General features: G+C 35.7%; 2 protein-coding genes across 2 annotated transcripts; one reads left to right on the top strand and one right to left on the bottom strand.

Annotated features, from left to right (window-relative positions):
* Positions 1–145: 145 nt before the first annotated feature.
* Positions 146–6,417, bottom strand: LOC123548667 (neutral cholesterol ester hydrolase 1-like). The gene is made up of 6 exons (XM_045336143.2): positions 6,271–6,417; positions 5,805–5,957; positions 4,599–4,715; positions 4,089–4,212; positions 1,948–2,011; positions 146–1,581 (listed from the first exon to the last, which is right to left on the bottom strand). The coding sequence occupies exons 1-6, from the start codon at positions 6,271–6,273 to the stop codon at positions 804–806; spliced, it is 1,239 nt and encodes a 412-aa protein (XP_045192078.2). The 5' UTR covers positions 6,274–6,417; the 3' UTR covers positions 146–803.
* A 1,381-nt stretch (positions 6,418–7,798) lies between these two features.
* On the top strand, positions 7,799–13,802 carry LOC123550061 (uncharacterized). Its single transcript, XM_045338501.2, has 2 exons — positions 7,799–7,890; positions 11,069–13,802. The coding sequence occupies exon 2, from the start codon at positions 11,107–11,109 to the stop codon at positions 13,354–13,356; it is 2,250 nt and encodes a 749-aa protein (XP_045194436.2). The 5' UTR covers positions 7,799–7,890; positions 11,069–11,106; the 3' UTR covers positions 13,357–13,802.
* The last annotated feature ends 6,832 nt before the right edge of the window (positions 13,803–20,634 follow it).

Here is a 20,634-nt window from a genome sequence, read left to right as displayed (position 1 = left end):
TACTTTCCAATTAAGTGTATACGAAAAATATTTTTTCTTGCATGCCGCACAGGATTTTCCGGTGTTTCAACCGGTGCTGAAAAGCTACGTTTACTTCCCATGGAGAAAGATGTATCTGCTGTAAATGACATGATAATGAACTATATTATTCAGTTGATTCGTGTATTCATACATATCTTAATCAGAAACAGGACCTCACACCCTCCAGCCGGATATTCCTATAACAAAAACGTTTCATACATGAAATGTAATAAGATAGGATAGTTTTGCCCTTACTAACCTTTAACACAAATACCAAGTCATAAATTAACAAAAAAGCAATGACATATGAATGACATTTCGTTACAATGTAAGAGTTACAGTGACGACTTTTACCCTCATACAAACATTTGGAAAAATATTCAACTGTCCTTCTTACTTCTTGTATTATGTCTAATATCATTGAAATTTACCCAATGTGTCATGGATTTAAGCATTTTTCGTCGTGTTATTTAATTCAAATAAAATTCTCAGCTTTGAGTGGCTAGCCAGTAACATTATAGACTTACTGAATGGCTTACTGGCCAGTAGTCGGAACTATTGCTCGTACTGCCGAAGGTCAGTAGTCTTTACTATCGGCCGGCAAGGCATTCAGTAAGTGTTTTATTAGGAAATGATTTTCATATTTTCTTTTTTAAATGTTTGGTTTATTAGCCAAGTAAACAAACATGTGTTGAATATAGACCTGTCACATAGCCCATACTATGGAACGGTGATTTATATGATGAGTCATTACTGTACAACTAGTCAACCAAATGCCGTTTTTACTTCACCATATTGTCGAGGAAGTCCACCAAAGTATCTAAAGCTTGCTTACTCACTTTAAACTCTATCGGACCATACCCACAAAATAAGAAAAATCCGTGAAAAGCCTCAAAGTAATGTTCGAGCTTTACTTTAACGTCTGCGTCAAACAGTCTGTGTGTGTACATGATGGCTTCGTCCCTGTACACATCATATTGTGACGTTATCATGTATACATTTGGAACATCTTTGACTTGAACGGCCATCATCGGTGCTATCCGAGGATCTGCTACGACGCCATTAAAGGCAGACGTTACGATAAAGCTTCCAGATTCTCTTTTTTGTTTTGTCTTTCTTTTTGTAACATTGTGGTAACTTGGCAAGTATTTTTTGCTATTCACATACGAACTAAAAGCAGAGTTGAGAGTATTTTGTGAAACATGATTGTTTTGTATCGCCATTTGTAAGTAGTCCTTAGAAATTCCAACATAGGACAACCAGTGGTAGATGTTTCTGTACGCAGACGACAGTCCCGGAAGTGTGTTCACGTTGTCTTGATAAGATGGCGTCTCGAAATCAATTATTTGCAGTGTCGGGTTGATCAGGACTTGCATCAGTATTTTACCTTTCGTAACGTGTGCAACGGCAGCCGCCAAGTTCCCACCGGACCCATCTCCCGCGACGAGCAGTTTTCCTGGCTTTATTCTGAAATCGTTTTTTCTTTTCAGAAGACCATTGGTGACGGTAAGGCAGTCGTCGTAGGCGGAAGGAAAAGGGAATTGCGGCGCTTTTCTGTAACTGATCATAAAAACATATTTGCATTTACTAGCTAATTTGATGACATTTATATACAAGGCATGACTAATAACAATAGGACAGAAACTTGACTGACGGAATAAAAATAATTTTAAAGACCGCTATAACATGCATTATGGTACTTGCTTAATATATTACCGTTCGCCAGTTTGATACGATATCGTTTCATTTTTTTCCGAATATTTTTCAAGATTCCAAGATAGTAGGCAAGAATACTCTTGCGCTATTATGACTTAGCCTGTAAGAGCTCAGATTTTTACTTATCTTAGAACCGGATGAATTTGTCTGCCTTAAAATGCCTTTTATACTTCTGTATGGCATGTGTAACTTATGATAAAACAGACGTACTCAACAGCAACAATTTGGATGTTCGTCCTCTTGGCAAGGTGTGAAAGGTAGCCAGCATACACGTCTACAAAATAAAATGAAAAAGACATATATAATATATAATATATATAAATGTAAAAAAGAAAACAAACAATTTTGTTAAACTTATCTTGTATATACTTGTCATTTACTCCGGTAGCAGAAGAACTACGGTCACTTCTGTACTAAAGACCTACTTCGCATGAACATCATAACTTCATAAGTACATTTCCTGCTCTTCGTAGAGCTTCGAACTTAAGGAAGAGATCATAATCTTTAGCAGATACCGGTATAGTCACACCTCTCTGTATATAAAGACCAGTCTCGGGAAATGGCAAACGTGTTATTTTACAGGAGGTGATCTCTCATGATAAGTAAACATTTCTTGAAAAGCCACAATTATTTAGCCCGCTTACTATAAACAAAAAGCATTGCCTGCTTCTGACAAAAAAAAAAATAACAACAAAAAACCCAACTCATTTGATTGCCAAAGATTGGTTTTTACAAACATGTCAGACACAATGAAAGCACTTATTAATACACTAAAGTCGTGTGAGAAAAAATATAACCCTGATGTGATCCTAAAATACAAGTCCAAAATCAAAGGTAAGTCTGCACGTCAAGGAGTCCTGATGTAAACGGCGCTAATCTTTCTTCCTTTCCACGTGCGGTCTCTTAATAGCATTGTGTTTTCTTTTATATAAGTGCATTTCAGTATGTTTGTGTGGCATTCTGTCAAAATCGGCACGTTCCTATTGTACGCTAGGTAAAAATGGTATCGTAAGAATTTTATGTCTTGAAAAGAGACACTGACAGAAGCGAAAAGGAGTAATTTCAGAGGGTTGTATTTAATCAAGGAATACTTATATAAATTCCGTCGAAAACACTGCTTGTATTTCACAAGTAAATATGAATAGGCAGAAAAAAGCCCGTATTGTACTTTTTGTATTGTATGTTGCCGTAGTATTTTCATATAATATTCATGACCTGACACAGTTGTATAAATAGCGCGCATAAAACCCGTCAAATCTTCACTCATTTCTATTTTAAAATCAACAAACAATAAAGATTTCGTTCGATAATAAAACAACAAACAAAAAGACGGAGGCGAATCATCCCAGATCGAGCTACTATTATAATAACCCTATTATATTGTAAAAATTTGGAATTATAAGTAAGTGGGTTTTATATGAAATGAAGAACATCTGGACATAGTGGTGTCCAACCTATCATTGAACAATCTACTATATTGCCAGAAAGAAGTTCTGAAGGAACTTCAGATTTTTTTCTACAAAGCAGAATTTGATTTAAACCCGATCCTTCAAAACTGTAGAAAATACGAGAAAATTTGGCAAAAAAACACGCTAGTATCTTGTACTTGAATTTTTGATAGACTGATTTGAAAAAAAGAAATGAACCTCATGCAAGTTTTCATATTGATAACCTATTTTGATGACATTTTCGCGAAAGAATCTTTCTACAATGTAGATTTTTATGCTTGTTTTTAAAATATTTGCCCACAATTAAAGAGATCCAAGCATTTTAACGGGATTTTTAGACATTATTCGGAATTATTTAACATGTGAAACGTTTTAATATCATATTTTATCTTTAGAAAGGTAGTAAAGGTGCCGTTTTAAGAAATTTACTCGCTGCTTGCCATTAATTCATAGAATGATTTTCGTTTCCGTATGCCGAATCCGGGTTTTATTCTACGTTATCCGGGTACATGACGTTACACCATTGCTTTCGGTTGATCAAACATGCAGAACTAGTCATCGACTCATGTCCATTTGCCTCCTTGATTCATGCACTTTTCTTTAACCGAAATACATCCGGATCCGGATAGAGTAAAGCCAATGACTTACCATCAGAGAACCATGTCCACCAGCCATCGTAGAAATAGACTTTAGACTGGTAGACTGGTGACTTACCAACAGAGAACAATGTCCATCTTCCACCGTGGAAGTAGACTATTGTTGGGTTATTGGCCTAAGCCGGAAGTACGTCTGACGAGAATATAGTCATTTGACACACCTGCAAAGTCATTTCTATCCACCACCGTGGCGGACACGAGTCATTAACCGGAAGTACATCCTATAAGAGTACAGTCAATGACTTACCAACAGAAAACCATGTCCATCCGCCGCCGTGGAAGTAGACTATAGTCGGATACTTGTCCTTAACCGAAAGTACATCAGGTAAGAATATAGTCACTGGTACCGAGTCGATGCTGGTGTAACGGACCTTTGAGAACAACATAACATGATAAGAGAAATCTACATAATAATATTATTATCTGATAAAATAGAGTTTCTTCATTTTACATTTGCAGAGAATTATATAAAGTGTTTGCTGTTAACGGTTATTTTCGGGCGTTTTTTGCAGTCCTCAAGTACCAAACAAGCTTTTCTTCAAATGATTTTTTTTTATTTGGTTCGATTACTTTATGAGCTGCATTACAACTCCGTGGCATTTCCTTTAGTAGAAAAAGCATATTTCGTAACAAAGCGTGATGCAACTGAGTTTGTCAGAAAAGTGGCATTGATTGATTAAAGACACCGTTCTAAAGAAACCGTTTTGTTATTGGAGAAACTAGTACGAAAAAAAATCATGCGAGAAAATGATATTACCGTGATGTTTGTGACGGGTTTACCAAATCCGTTAAGGAGAAGACGTGCTCCAAAGTTAACAACCAATTTGGCTGGCCATGTCGCGTGTTCGATTCCCAGTTGGTGGCATATCCAGGTCTGCAAATTAAAATAAATAGCTTGCTTAATATCTACTCCAGATATTGTTGAAATTTTTCATTTCAGTTGTAGTCACATAATAAGTTTAATATAGTACATGTGTTAGTATTAGTTGCAGCAAAACTTGCATTAACGGACCACCTAAGGCAGTGAAAAAATGTGGTCTCTGAACAACAGACCTGGTGTCTTAATACAACATAATTTGTTCTACAACACTAAAACGAACTTAAAAAGTGGCTCTTAATGCAAGAAGTCTCTCGATCAAATCTGAATAATACCTATTGTCTTAACTTCTGACATTTTCAAGAATACGTTTATGACAAGCCCCAAACTACCACATAGATACTAATTATCTTAAGATCCTGGAAAAAGACAAGTCCGTCTCTGTCTGCATGTCTCACCACGCACAGCAATTTTAAGAGCCTGTTTTATGTGTTAACTACAAAAAAATGTGAGAAGTGAGTACAAAGTAATAGTAAACAAGGTCTATGTTTGCCACCGTGTCTAGATATATTGAGTGTGCCGCTAGACCTGGACCCGTATTTATTAATGTTAAAACATAGACTTAAAATGCTCAGTTTTTATTTTGCTCTTGCTTTGTCAAATATGCACAGGTTGCAAGGCAATGAAACTTTGCAGAAATCTTTAATCTGCAGATAATGATGGCTCAGTAAAAAAATCAGCAGTGATGTTTTAAAGAACCGTCGCTAACAAGCTCCCCCATCTCTGATATCATTATGGACTTCCGTGATATAATCTGTTTGTTTTCTTTCAAAACATTTTAGACATGCTATTTATTACATGCCCTATTAAATAAATCACCAGTTCATAGTTTGTGCTACTGACTGGTCTATAGTTCAACACTAAACTGTGCTACTTGAAGAAAAAAATATTTATATGTCGTGTAATAAAACACTTATTGAATGAATTGCCGGTAAATAAGACAAATAGTGGCACTCGGTCCTTATGATCTCGGGCAATAGTTTTGACTATTGACCGACAAGCTATTCAATAAATGTATCAAATGAATTCACTTCTTTTTTATTTGTAATCATAAAACTACCAATAACAAATATTTTAAGCACAAACCAATGTGTTTCCGGCTCTACCAGCTTCATCCAGCCACCGTACTATGTTAGGGTGTTCTATTTCCGGTGGAATTTCTCGATGAAGGACAACGTATATCCGGTATGACAGAAACACTGCGCATATCCCGGATATTAGGAACCAACTTCTCCATAACTAGAAAAATAGAAGTTCTTTAAGTAAAGTAGTAAGTTTAAGTAAATTGCAACAAACTATATATAATGTAATACGATTTTAATAGTACCCTTAAAATCATAACGAACGTTATCAGTGATAAAGAAAACTACTGACTGCTACAAAAATGTATTTCGTGCACTGTTATTCGAACGTTTTAAATGAAACAGAGGAACGTATCTATACATTTAAGTAAATACAGTAAAACCCCTGTTAACAGCAATACAATAAAACCCCTGTTAACAGCCATTAAGCAGAGTAAATGCTGGTATCATTTAGAAAATTTAACACTGACCATAGCTGCAGTTAAAATCCAGATCACTAAGAAAGATATTATGTTTCAGTCGCATGTAGACACTTGAACAATAAAGACTGAATATATCACACAAACACATGCGATAAATGACTCAAGTATACTGTCCAAGGTTCAAGACGATTAACTCATTCCCATAACAGTGATTAAAGATAGAAATATTTGTTTATACCTTGATATTTACAAACTTTATTTTCGATTTATAAGTTTGCAGTAAAATTTTAAAAAGTACCTATTTTTTCCCAAAGACTAGAACTACACAAATGTACTACAGCTCTATATACACAATTTAGTTTATATATTTAGCTGATTTAGATGAATACATTTGAGGAGGATTTTCTACAGTTTAGAATGATAAAATAGTATATATTCACGCCACCTCGGGACCATTGTTTTAAATATAAACTCTAATCATCATCAACAACATTTTATTCAGCATTAAACACTTGAAACGTGTATATAGCCAATATTTTACATAAATATACAATTGTGAACTTGAAATGATGCATTAATATCATCAAATATATGAGAAAATTGTCAGAGAAATATAATCATTTTATACCTCTGGTAGGAAAACGTTTGACAGGTAATATTGATTATGCCCGGCGACTGCTTCTTGAATTTCTAACCAGATTAAAATTAGAATGATTGGTCTCCAAATGTAAACGGAACAACATTATACTCGGGCTGGAGTTCAGTTGACTTGGAACCCGAGTCTGTCTTATGCGGGGACCTCTATATTATTTGTAATGCTTTATTCTAGAAATGAACCGCAGCATGAGAAAACCAACATAGTGCTGTTCGCTTTCAAAGCCTATTGCAATTAGAGAAACCGTTAGCGAACAGCATGGATCCCCACCTGACTGCGCGGATGCGCAGGCTGGTCTGGGTCCATACTGGTCGTAAACGCACTAAATGATATCTGCTTTTAAAACGGTATCCACTTGTCAATGAATGCATTTCTGTACATACATGTAAGCAATAAAATATGATTAAACTGAATGAATGCACTGCGACGCGACTCACTCAGATCTGCGTTGCCATAGGTTTTACGAAGTGTTTCAACAATTATTTAATTTCGATAAGCATGGTATGATGCGATATTCTCAAACACCTTCTCCGACTCACTGTACAGAAGAAATTGAATACAAACCTCAGGTTAGTGGATACATGTGCTAAGAAACAGACTCATTTTCGCCCCATGTGCACCCATTTTTTTTTTATTAGAATCGGTAACGGATAGCAATTCCTTTAAATCATACTAATAATGTACCATTTGGTCAAAACGTTCTGCGTAAATTTCAGTGCTCAAACAACGTTGGAAGCCCTGAACTGATAAAGCTATGACAACTGTGATGTAGGACAGTACTATAATGTTTAGAATAATTGTCATGATTTATCATGCAGTGCTCAATCAGATATTTACAACGTTATTTTTGACGCGAGTTGCCAATATTTAAGCGCCAAATATGTTGTGCGACGTTACCGCTAATAACGTCACCTCGTAACGTACAAATCATGTCGACACTTCCTGGAGACTACAGGAATAACATGGCGGCTTTTACGGAGAGCAACTATGATCGTTTGTCAATTTCAGTGAGGGTAAGTAAGATTTTACACTAGTTTACATAAAATATTTCATCCATCTATTAGAATAGGCACACTGCCGTTTTTCAATCAGAAAACAGAACAAAGAGACCGCAGAGGCAACGAATTGTTATTGGGTCGGGAGTGCTGGTTTTAAGGGACAAATGCACTTTACCGGTACACACCTTCTATCAGTTCTCAGTACGGACCCCTCAGTACTCAGTCTTTAATCTTTTGTAGGAGAGAAGGAATGCTTCTTTTATCTATTGAACAGATTATTTATATAGATTGATATATTGATCTGATTTATTTTGTGTGTTTTTTTTGTGTATGTGCGTTTTTTTGTGGGGCGGGGGGAGGGCTTTTTTTACAGTGCTGATAATAAAAAAGCATTCTAAATAATTTAAAAACAGAAAGAAATCCCCAGTTTACCTTGGGCAGCGGGGTTGTGGGACGGCCGTTCCGAGAATACCTCATAAGTCGCCCACATGGGTTTCCGGAAGTGACTATAAATAAGTCTTAATATAAACACAACAAAAATACTGATATGGTGGTTTTAAGGTTATTGGAGAGTGTTTTGAAACATCGTTTGCTTCTGGTGTGTACGCCCCATAGGTTTTTGTTTTTCATAAAAAGTATATCAAACTTTTCCTAAAAAGTAGAAGAGATTTTAACATAGTTTGCTTTGTTTGGATCAACACTTCAACTGTCCTCGTTCTATTTTGCAGAAAATATAAAACTTCTTTTTAACAATTATGTTTTATGTCTATTATTTATTGTGTGCCTAACGTGTTCCTCCAAATACTCCGGGCCAGTCTGGTGTTGAAATGTTATAAAACATGTGCATTAAAAATGCAAAAAAGCAGAAAAGGAAAGTAGAACTTTCAAAATGACAAAAAAGTGTTTTTTTTTATGTTTTAAAATATACAAGTTAACCATTTTTCATTACTAGATAGATATGATGCACACACAACCAAAACAGAGTTTAAGGAAAATACATTGATATTTTCCTACAAAACAGACTGTACACTCTCGTAGTATAAGGGATATATGACAAAATGTATATTCCAAGATAAGCTTACCTTTGTATATCGTATATCCTACTTCTTCTGAACAATGCAGTATACATATTCTCAATAGTAATGAGATACGAATTTCCAATTCAAATCCACCGAAGGGGTGGTATCCAAACACTTACATGATCCTTAAAGACCCATCACACCCTAGTGACCTTCCCCTCACATGAACTTCATGAAAATCAGTTTGATAATACAGGTATAATACAACTATACTACAAGATTACATGTGTACAATATAGGCCCTCTTTGAATTAATGTATTTTCACAACGTCATCTGCAAACTTATTAATTTCTTTTCAGTATTACGGTATAGTTTTAGAAATAGTTTACCTTGTGGTAACAATATGTGGTCCTTACTCAGCTTAATGCATATCGCTACTTTCTTTCAATAAATTGTCTAATTAAAAGAGGGAAACTCGTGTAATTCCTGTATGTTCAGGGTACTATCCTTTCTGAAAAGACAATAAATTAGATTAGCCCGAAGTAAACTACATCAATGTTTGACTCACTTCTTCCTTGATACCGATTCCTAATCATACGCAACTATAATTCTACAGAGCTATCTACCTGTTAACCTTACAATTTCTTGCATACCAGACGGGGATTTCCGGTATTTTGCCGGTGCTGGAAAAATCCATCTTACACCCCGGGGTGTAAGATGACTCTCGTGCTTTAAATGACGTATTACGAACTACATATATGTAGAATATTTATGTAGTTATTTATATTTTATTTCGAAAAACGGAATAAAAATCCAATACCTTGACAGTTCCTCTTTGTTCCTGATAGTATATTTCTCGATTCAAAACACGTTGTTTTATCAAAAATTCATAACGTTACGCTGGAACTGATAAAACAAAACCGGAACTAAACATTGTTATTTGTCTTTGAAACGTCATGACGTCTATCCTGTTTACGGACGTTGATTTCCCGCGCTTTGTTTAAATACGCTGCTATAAGAAATAGTTCTAAAAAGAAAGCCGTCCGACTGATTTTATTTTTATCATTATATCTTTATATCGGTATGCAAGAAAAAGATTCTGTCACTGGTTATAGGTTCAGATGGGAATATCCGGCTCTCGGGTAACTGTTTAGGCGGTAACTCGGTAGGAACCTCGTTACCGCCTAAACAGTTACCCTCGAGGCCGGAAATTCCCATCTGCACCTACAACCAGTGAAAGAATCTTATAATCGCAATATTTTCAATTTGGATGTCTTTTTTAATGGACTTTCATCAGGGTAAGGTAATAGTTGCTAACCATACATTAAGTTTTAGAACTAGTGTTGACCAATTTTCATCAAATTTCTGACGATCACTGTTTGTCATGGCGATGTATTTTACTGTTAACATACAAGCGAATATCCTAGAAAATTGCATTTTCGATTCGAAAAAGCTGAATGAGGTTGGTGAAAATAAAAAGTATGATATTGGTAAAAATGCAAGAAGATTTTTTCTTCATTATTTCGAAAGCGTTGCAACGGTTAACTACCTTCTGCACACTATTTTTTTTTTTGATTATTTATAAGAATATCTTGCAAAAATCTTATGTCAATAGGACTGTACCACTAGTCACTTTCAGGGTACTCCCTTTTTATGGATTTTGAGAGAAATTATTTTTCGCAACTATGTGGGTTTGTTGCTTTAAATGACATAGACCAATGAAACCATGCTACATCTGTATACACTTCAGAATGTCCAACTCAAAAAACTACTGCCCGATGATCGAAGGATAAGCGTTTTATTACATGACATCAGAAAAAAATATATTTTCTTTTTTTCTGGAAGTTTTTGAATGACCGAGGGCAAACTGTTTTTACAACATTGACCGACAAGCCATTCAATACGTGTTTTACTGCATGTCATCAACGTCTGACTTCAGACCAACAGAATTCAGTGTTGAACTATAGACCGATCAATAGAAAACACTATAGCCCGGATTCGGATATTTATATAAGGAGTAATGCAATAAATTATGTTAGTGCATGTTTTATAACCGTCACCAGGTGACAAGAGTCTATGCTTTCATGCTATAAGACATTTGTACAATACACAAGCCAAGAGAGTAATACAAGTAGTTATATTGATAATCAAAATATTTATCCACATTTTGTAGGTTAAGAAGAAAGAGGTCAAATACTCCAAATTCTAAGAATGTGGTCATCCAAAAACAAGGATAATCCCTGGCGGTTTTTCCGGCGCCCTTCTGGTAGTCGGTGCCGATCCAGTCAAAGTGAGCATGATTCACGAGATAAGCAGACGACAGGACAGACTGCTTTTCGCAGATCAGCAGACGACAGAAGCAGGAACCACGATGATCAGGAAACGGAAGTAGTCTTTTACAATGAGTATGACGACAATGCGAACGCCAATATTTTTGATAAATTTCTTTTTTACGGATTGAGAAATACCCATACATGTGACAAGCAAACACAGACCGACATGGTGGACGAAACTTCTGTAAAGCATGATACCGGTCGCCGGTCTCCTGTTAAGAAAATTATCTACTCAAGGTCATGTGAAACCTTGGGTAGGAAATCGACCTTGAAACCGCATGCCAGTCGTAGTTTTGATATTTCTAACAATAAATACAAGAATCATTTCGATTATCAGCAGACGACATTTACATCTGACAATCTTAAATTGTCATTGAAAAAATTGAAAAAGTCAAACGACAACATATCACCAATCAGGCATACAGAAAAGTCAATCTTTCCAGAAGGTCAAGGTATGACCGAAGGATTTTATATACAAAGGTACTCTGGTTTTTCACCTACACACGAAGGGATGTCGCAAAATGAATTAAGTTACGAAGAATTCCCAGAAATTCCTAATCACGAGGAGAAAATACGTATGAAACGTTTTTCGGATGAAGAATTCTGTTTGGACTTAGAAACAAACCTGAGAAATATGTCATGTAAAGATAGAACTGAAGGTCACTACAAAAACCAGTGGAGCCCTTTCCATCAGGACCGTGAAAGTGATCCAATGTTTTACGACTATCGCCAACCAGATGAAGTCAGTTTGGTCTCAGAACGCAGTTGTTATTCAACAACATCAGACGAAGCAGACGACGACTATGAAATTATCGACTGGAGTCAATATACCGATGATTACAGGGAAGAGGAAAATGGCGCCAAACGGAGGTCTGATGCATTCAACACCCCACCCACTACACCAACAATAGACCTAAGCGCTTTGGATGGCTACCACACGGCACCTAACTCACCAGAAGTGCCCAGTAAACAAGAACACTCGTATACTGAAGAAAGAAAGTACACACAGTTTTATGATAAAGATGTTTCGTCTGATTTTTCAAACAATCATTGTGCGTCTAATAAAAAGCGTTCGAAAGAATTGATAGGCTTTGTTAATGGTAAAGATGGTGTAACATATCAAAACACTGTCAAAAATTCTCATTATGGTCAAAGTCTGTGTTGCAAATGTGGCAAGTCAACTAAAGATGGTAATAGAAATGTTCCGGTAGAAACAGCTGAACACAGAAATGAAGCTGATATCCGAAAACCAGCAAATGAACAGTTAAGACAAAATCAAAAGGTGAAGGTCGCTGATTCGAGAATCCTCCGCCTAGAAACCCCGCCTTTTATATCTGTAAATAGTTTACATTATGAGGCGGACCCCGAGACGGGAAAAGCAAAAGTTATCGGTCGCGGAAGTTTTGGACAGGTGTACAAGGCAAGGTTTTCGGACCCAATGTTCTGCCATCTACCGATTGTGATAAAAGAATTTGACGAAGAATTCACAAATTCTAAAGAAATTGTTGAAGAAGCCAAGCGACTGCATTATCTTCAAGATACTGGGTATGTACCTATTTGTTATGGTCTCTTGTGTTTTGGCTCTCCTATCCAGCCGAAATATGGAATCGTGCAAGAGTATGTCGGAACCGGACTGACTTTGGAACAAATGCTCTGGGACCAGTATGAACTTCCGCTGGAATTCTGGTTCCGTATTGTGATACAGTGTTGCGAAGGGCTGGCTAGATTCCACGAGAAAGGGATTCTTCTAAACGATATAAAAACAAACAACATTTTACTCGAATTTTTTGAACATTCTGTAAGAATTAGATATATTGATTTTGGACTCGCTACGGACATGCGCGGGAAGCGATACAAAAACACAAGATCATTGGACGATTTCGTCTACCTAGCACCGGAAGTGAGGCGAGATGGCAAAGTTACCAACATAGCGTCTGATATATATTCCCTAGGATACATTTTGGAGCAAATAAAAAAATATACTAGTATTCACGAGTTGACTGTAGTGGCTCGTCTTTGTATGGACAGGGATCCAGATATGAGAATTCCACCACGTGCAGCAGCCAGTCTGATAAAAGACCACATGGTTAAACTTGGTTTCGACCAAATGGTTTCTTTTGACATATAGATATAATACTCTGATCAACAGAACTGTTTGCACTATCAGTGTTATAGAATTGTTTAAGTGTTACGAGGAAGAAATTATAAAATTATTTATATTGAAATATCATGTCTTATAGGTCTATACAAATAAGAACGACATTTAGGAATGGAATGACACTACACCTATAGTTCGTAAATAAAATTTGATGCCCTTTGGCAGATTATAGTTGAAGGGCGGGGATGATTTGAAACTTGATCCCCCATTTTGTAACTGTTGCAATGGAATTCTTTCATGTATTATCATGGCGAAATTACAAATATTATAAGAATTTCTTGATCTTGTAAAAGTCGATATCTTCGGTGAATATTAGACAGGTAGGCAACGCTTAAATGTTAAGGTTTTTTTTATCAATTTTTATTGCTTTTTCTTGTTAAGGACAGAATAATAAATCTAATAAATCTTTGTAGATATCGGTTTTGTAATCATTAGCATCTAATAGTAATAGATATATCATATGATTTTTGCAGTATAAAATATAGTATTCCCTATGGTGAAGGCATAAAGTTAAACTTTGTGACATTTGCCCTCTAAGTGTGGCCGTGGCCGTGGATTTAATGACCTGGGTTGTGCACTCTTTTTGTCATCTGGAAGAGGTAAAGTTAATGATAACATTTGAAATTCGTTATATCGGTTAAGAAGATATGGTGTTGGCACGAATTTTGTGACTTTTACGTTCAACCTAGTAACCCAGTCATGTGGTCTGCACGTCGTCTTGGTGAGGTATACAAGTGATGCTGGTTTTCTTAAACTCTTCTAGGCAGTTTAGATAGAACTGAGGGGACACAAACGTAAGCTATTTGGCCTGTGACATCCAAGTTTGGCCTTGACCCTTGACCTAGTGACCTAAGGTCTCTGTGCGTCGTTTTGATGAGGTTAAAATTGATGTTAGGGTTAAGAAAATATTTCCAGCGGTTAAGAAGATTTGGAGCGGACATAAAGTAAAGCTATTTGACATTTGACCTAAAGCTATGATATCTGACATTTGACCTCCAAGGTGATCTTGACATTGGATATATTGATAATATGTGTTATGTGATGTGCACGTCATCTTGATGATGTTAACAATTAATGCTAGATTTATGAAAATATTCCCAGCTGTTAAGAGGATATGGACTGACGGACATGTGTGACACGAATATAGCCTCTATACATTTTGTATCATTTCCCCCGAACCGGATATCCACATCTGCATCTATATCCAGTGGTAGATTATTTTTCTTGCATACCGCATTTTACCAAATTATTGAATAGATATAGTAAATAGAGGATATTACATGAGTGTCTTTTCATATTGAATTTATTAAACGAGATGAATAAAATAATAAAATGCGAGGCTCTACCGAGCATTTTATCAATTTTATTCAACGAGTTTAATAAATTTAATGTGGAAAGTCACAAATGTAATATTCTTTTTATCACTTGTTAGCTTTTGCTGTCGAAACATCAAAACTTCAACTTTCTTTTACTATATAAACAAGTCAATTTGATCAACGTCTCCCATACTATATAAATGACGTCGACCTCAAAGCTTTATTACACTAGTGTATAATTAACAAATAATCAAGGCCTTCGAGCTGTTTTTCGTCTGATTTACCACGGTTCAGAGTTCAGATGTGTAGGAATTGAACCACGAGTAGTTAAATACTGAAGCATCTGAACGATGAACCGTGGTAAATTAGACGATAAATCACAAGAAGGCCTAGATTATTTTCATTCTGACATGCTCATTGATATATTTTAATAAATATCATGCTGGACTTCATTTACGCGAGGAGTAATGTATCAGACGTCATGCGGTAATTTGACGTCATAATTGACGTCATAATGCTCTCGCGCGTCAACCGTTGTTTATCGCAGAATATACAGAGCTTGATTTCCTTCTTTGTTTAACTGGAAATCAATTTGAGTCATGTTAGAATCATTTTTAAATAATGCTTTATTACACTCCCGCGACGCCAAACATGTGATAAAACAAAATACGTTCTTTGCAACGCGACGTATTTAAACGAAGTATATTAAGATTTATTATATGCCTATATAAATTCTGTAAAAAATCGGCTTGTATTTCACAATGAAATATGAACAAACAGACAAAAATTCCGTATTGTACCTTTTAAATTTGGTATTGTACCTTCCGTATTGTATGCTGCCGGACTATTTTTATTAATATGCATGACCCGATACATTTCTATAAATAGCGCACATAGAAACTTCACTAAGTTCCATTTAATATCGATAAACATTGAAGACTTCCTTCAAGAACAAAACAAGAATCAAAATGGTAAAGGTATATAATAAAAGGGTCATTATAACAGTAGCTAGATCTGGGTCTTTGTATTCGGCTCTCGTGGATTTTGCAAGGTCGGATCACACTCGGCGCTTGCGCGCCTCGTGAGATCCGATCTCGCAAAATCCACGAGAGCCGAATACTGCATCCCAGATGAAGCTACTGTTATAATAACCCTATTATATCAAATATTGATGCCTGGTAAGCTCATATAAGTTGGGTATCAGTTGCAAGAGTATTGTCTACTGAAAAAATACATGACAAAAATATGTTGTAGAATTTTTAATTTTTACTTTATAGTTTTCAATGATACTTCGAAAGAAAAGTAAGGTTTATCATTCAGCAGTAAGAAACATGACTGTAGTGATTCGTGCATATTAAATATTTACATTCGCCCTATTCTTTTCCATTGAAAAGTATGACGTTCATTTCGTATGAACAGTAAAAGGAAAGGCGCGAAATTTACGTCATCGCTCCTTAGTGATAACCAACCGCTGTTTTGACGACGTCCGCGTATAGTCAGGAAAACGTTCCGTCTGGTGAACAGAATGGCCGGGAAGCTGATTTTAATGTTAAATGCCACAAAATATGTGCAATTAATAATATTATCTTATTTACAAATGAAAAGGAAATATAATGTAAATATAAGAAATGAAACTATTTTTTTCGGTGTTCATGCGAAATGAGCGACAGAATAGGATCGGCAAATCCATGAATCGCGCTTTTTTCGATGTTCATGCGAAATGAACGACAGAATAGGATCGGCAAATTAAACATGCGATTCATGGATTTGCCGATCCTATTCTGTCCTTCATTTCGCGCGATTAAATGTTTAATTTGTCGATCCTATTCTGTCGTTCATTTCGCATGAACACCGATAAAAATCATTTCATTTCAGAAATAATTCTTGTTCAGCAGACACTAATGATACCAAAACAACATGGTGTCACCAGGCATCAGAATATTAGCTATTTGTGGATAGGATACCTTAAGGTAGGTTATGAGTCTGAAACGCGACACGTTGTCATGTTACGATGAATGTCTTTGCAAAGTTGTTTTTATATACATGTATGCTTTAAAATTTCTTGAGCGGACAGGAAAAAAATACCTGAAATCTTTTGCCGTTAAGTATGACCTGGGCCTTTAAGGTAGGAGTCTTGATTTTCCACGCGACACGTTATGGTGGTCATTTTTTCAAAGTGTTTTTTTTTTTTTTTTTTTTTTTAAATCCGACATACTTGTAACACAACAAATTTATGGGGCCGCACACCATTTTGTGTCACGTTGACATCTCCTTATTTATTACCCCAATATATATTTTGCAAGTTCGTGCATAAAAATGAATAGAAATCAGCGGAAAAGCTCCCGATACGGTAAAAAAAAACAATATATATATTTCCGAAATTGTGGCTGGTATATAACATTGTCCTGTAGAGTAGCTGGATTCAAACCAATCCGAAAAACATTTCTCTCTTCTGAACTTTTCTTTATGCACTGTTTCAGCAATAAATGATATACCAAAATTAAATGCAGTTGCTTTGGAATTAAAATCTTATAAATCCAACTATATACAGCTAAGCACATAATAAATGCAAAATGAGCAATACAGCAGTGGTAGATTATTTTTCTTGCATACCGCATTTTACCAAATTATTGAATAGATATAGTAAATAGAGGATATTACATGAGTGTCTTTTCATATTGAATTTATTAAACGAGATGAATAAAATAATAAAATGCGAGGCTCTACCGAGCATTTTATCAATTTTATTCAACGAGTTTAATAAATTTAATGTGGAAAGTCACAAATGTAATATTCTTTTTATCACTTGTTAGCTTTTGCTGTCGAAACATCAAAACTTCAACTTTCTTTTACTATATAAACAAGTCAATTTGATCAACGTCTCCCATACTATATAAATGACGTCGACCTCAAAGCTTTATTACACTAGTGTATAATTAACAAATAATCAAGGCCTTCGAGCTGTTTTTCGTCTGATTTACCACGGTTCAGAGTTCAGATGTGTAGGAATTGAACCACGAGTAGTTAAATACTGAAGCATCTGAACGATGAACCGTGGTAAATTAGACGATAAATCACAAGAAGGCCTAGATTATTTTCATTCTGACATGCTCATTGATATATTTTAATAAATATCATGCTGGACTTCATTTACGCGAGGAGTAATGTATCAGACGTCATGCGGTAATTTGACGTCATAATTGACGTCATAATGCTCTCGCGCGTCAACCGTTGTTTATCGCAGAATATACAGAGCTTGATTTCCTTCTTTGTTTAACTGGAAATCAAACCGAGTCATGTTAGAATCATTTTTAAATAATGCTTTATTACTCTCCCGCGACGCCAAACATGTGATAAAACAAAATACGTTCTTTGCAACGCGACGTATTTAAGCGAAGTATCTATTAAGATTTATTATATACCTATATAAATTCTGTAAAAAATCGGCTTGTATTTCACAATGAAATATGAACAAACAGACAAAAATTCCGTATTGTACCTTTTAAATTTGGTATTGTACCTTCCGAAAAGCTCCCGATACGGTAAAAAAAAACAATATATATATTTCCGAAATTGTGGCTGGTATATAACATTGTCCTGTAGAGTAGCTGGATTCAAACCAATCCGAAAAACATTTCTCTCTTCTGAACTTTTCTTTATGCACTGTTTCAGCAATAAATGATATACCAAAATTAAATGCAGTTGCTTTGGAATTAAAATCTTATAAATCCAACTATATACAGCTAAGCACATAATAAATGCAAAATGAGCAATACAGGGAAGTAATTTACCATGTAGACTGGGTTAGTGGTGACGATACGAATTTGAATTACCTCCCTTTCATGGTACATAAGGTCATGAATTTGCCTTCTTCAAGTGTTGGCTGTAAATGCCATTTTTGTGTTTTAATTGTATTTTTTTATCCTCAAAAATGCAATGATAAATGTCCTACAATGCGACGATTTGTCAAACATGAATTTCATTGTGGCTGTATTTTTGACATTTTGGTAGGAAAAATGGAAGAGCAGGTTGTATTTGTTAAGCTCAATTTTAGTATAGGTAGTACTTCAAGGTCACAGCAGTGTGATTTTGATGTGATTTTACTGTATACAAATGTGACCAGAGAAATCTCTCTTAGAAGATACATGACCCCTACTTTTCTCTTCATTTTACATCAGTTTTATCATAACTCTTTAAATGGAGGTAAGGATAATTGTTCTCTGAAATGGGTCTAGCTATGTTTGGTAGCTCTTTAAATGTTTAAGTTTTATATAGAATATATGAGGAAAACTATTTACCTGTTTGTGACCTAAATAGGAAAATGGCGCGAAAAAATGGCGTAATGGCGGATTCAAATAGTCCTTTTTTTCTTTGTACCGCTATTTTCCTGATTTCTTTGCAATATTTTTGCTGAAATCGCAGGACAAATCTATGCTTGACATGAAGGTAGCATTTTCATAATGAAATAACAACATGACAGACTTTGCCATTGATACTTGGATCATACACCACCACTACAATTTGGGATCTCATTTTTAGCTGATTTTGCAGTTGTTGTGTTTGACTGAAAATATTTTTCTTGCATCAAACAAGACCCCCACTTTTCTGTTAATTTCTATTCAGCACTGACAATATTCTTCAAGAAACAAATGAGTTACAGACATTTAAAATGGGTCCTGATCTGTGCTGCAGCCATTAGAAATGTCACTTTTATATAGAATAAAGAAGAGCAGCCATTTAGTGTGTTGTAACCTTATGCGGATCTAACCCGTAACACAATACCGGTGAATACGTTTTACTGCTATTAATAGAGGTTATCGCTAGATGGCATCCAGTGCAGCGAATACACCTTTTTATACACTCCTTGCGATACTTGGCCACCAAACAAAACTGTTTTTCCATCTTGGCCACCTACCTACACTGGTTAACCATCAAACATACCTATTTCTTCACACCATGTCAATACTTGGCCACCTACCTACACTGGGTATCCATAAAACATACCTATTTCTACACTTCATGCAATACTTGCCCTCCTACATACACTGGTTATCCATAAAACATACTTATTTCTTCACTCCGTACGATACTTGACCACCTACCTACACTGGTTTTCCATCAAACATACCTATTTCTACATTCCGTGCAATATTTGGCCACCTACCTACACTGATTTTCCATAAAACATACCTGGTTCTACACTCAAAGCAACACTTGGCTACTTACCTACACTGGTTATCCATCAAACATACTTATTTCTTTACTCCATACAATACTTGGCCACCTACCTGTACTGGTTTTCCATCAAATATACATATTACTACACTCCATGCAATACTTGGCCACCTACCTACACTGGTTGTCCATAAAACATACATATTTCTTCACTCCATACGATACTTGGCTACCTACGTACACTGGTTATCCATCAAACATACCTATTTCTACACTCCATACGATACTTGCCCACCTACCTACACTGGTTATCCATTAAACATACAGATTTCTACACATCATGCGATACTTGGCTACCTACCTACACTGGTTATCCATAAAACATACTTATTTCTTCACTCCATACGATACTTGGCCACCTACCTACACTGGTTATCCATAAAACATACTTATTTCTTCACTCCATACGATACTTGGCCACCTACCTACACTGGTTATTCATAAAACATACTTATTTCTACACTCCATGCAATACTTGGCTACCTACCTACACTGGTTTTAAATTAAACATACCTATTTCTGTACTCCATGCAATACTTCGCCACCTACCTACACTGGTTATCCACAAAACATACCTATTTCTTTACACATTGCAATGCTTGACCACCTACCAACACTGGTTTTTCACCAAACATACCTATTTCTACACTCCATGCAATACTTGGCCACCTACCTACACTTGTTATCCATCAAATAT

Source organism: Mercenaria mercenaria, chromosome 6 (assembly GCF_021730395.1).
Source record: "Mercenaria mercenaria strain notata chromosome 6, MADL_Memer_1, whole genome shotgun sequence".
Lineage (NCBI taxonomy): Eukaryota > Metazoa > Mollusca > Bivalvia > Venerida > Veneridae > Mercenaria > Mercenaria mercenaria.
Note: the sequence above shows the minus strand (reverse complement) of the source record. Positions and strands in the feature narration are given on the sequence as shown.

What these genes read in the sequence shown, in the direction of transcription:
- LOC123548667 (XM_045336143.2), bottom strand. An exon ending in AACCCGTCACAAACATCACG is followed by an intron (nt 4,213 to 4,598) that starts GTAATATCATTT and finishes TTGTTCTCAAAG; the next exon opens with GTCCGTTACACCAGCATCGA. An exon ending in ATCCAAATTGTTGCTGTTGA is followed by an intron (nt 1,582 to 1,947) that starts GTACGTCTGTTT and finishes TTTTATGATCAG; the next exon opens with TTACAGAAAAGCGCCGCAAT.
- LOC123550061 (XM_045338501.2), top strand. Translation starts at nt 11,107, where the DNA reads ATGTGGTCATCCAAAAACAAGGATAATCCCTGGCGGTTTTTCCGGCGC.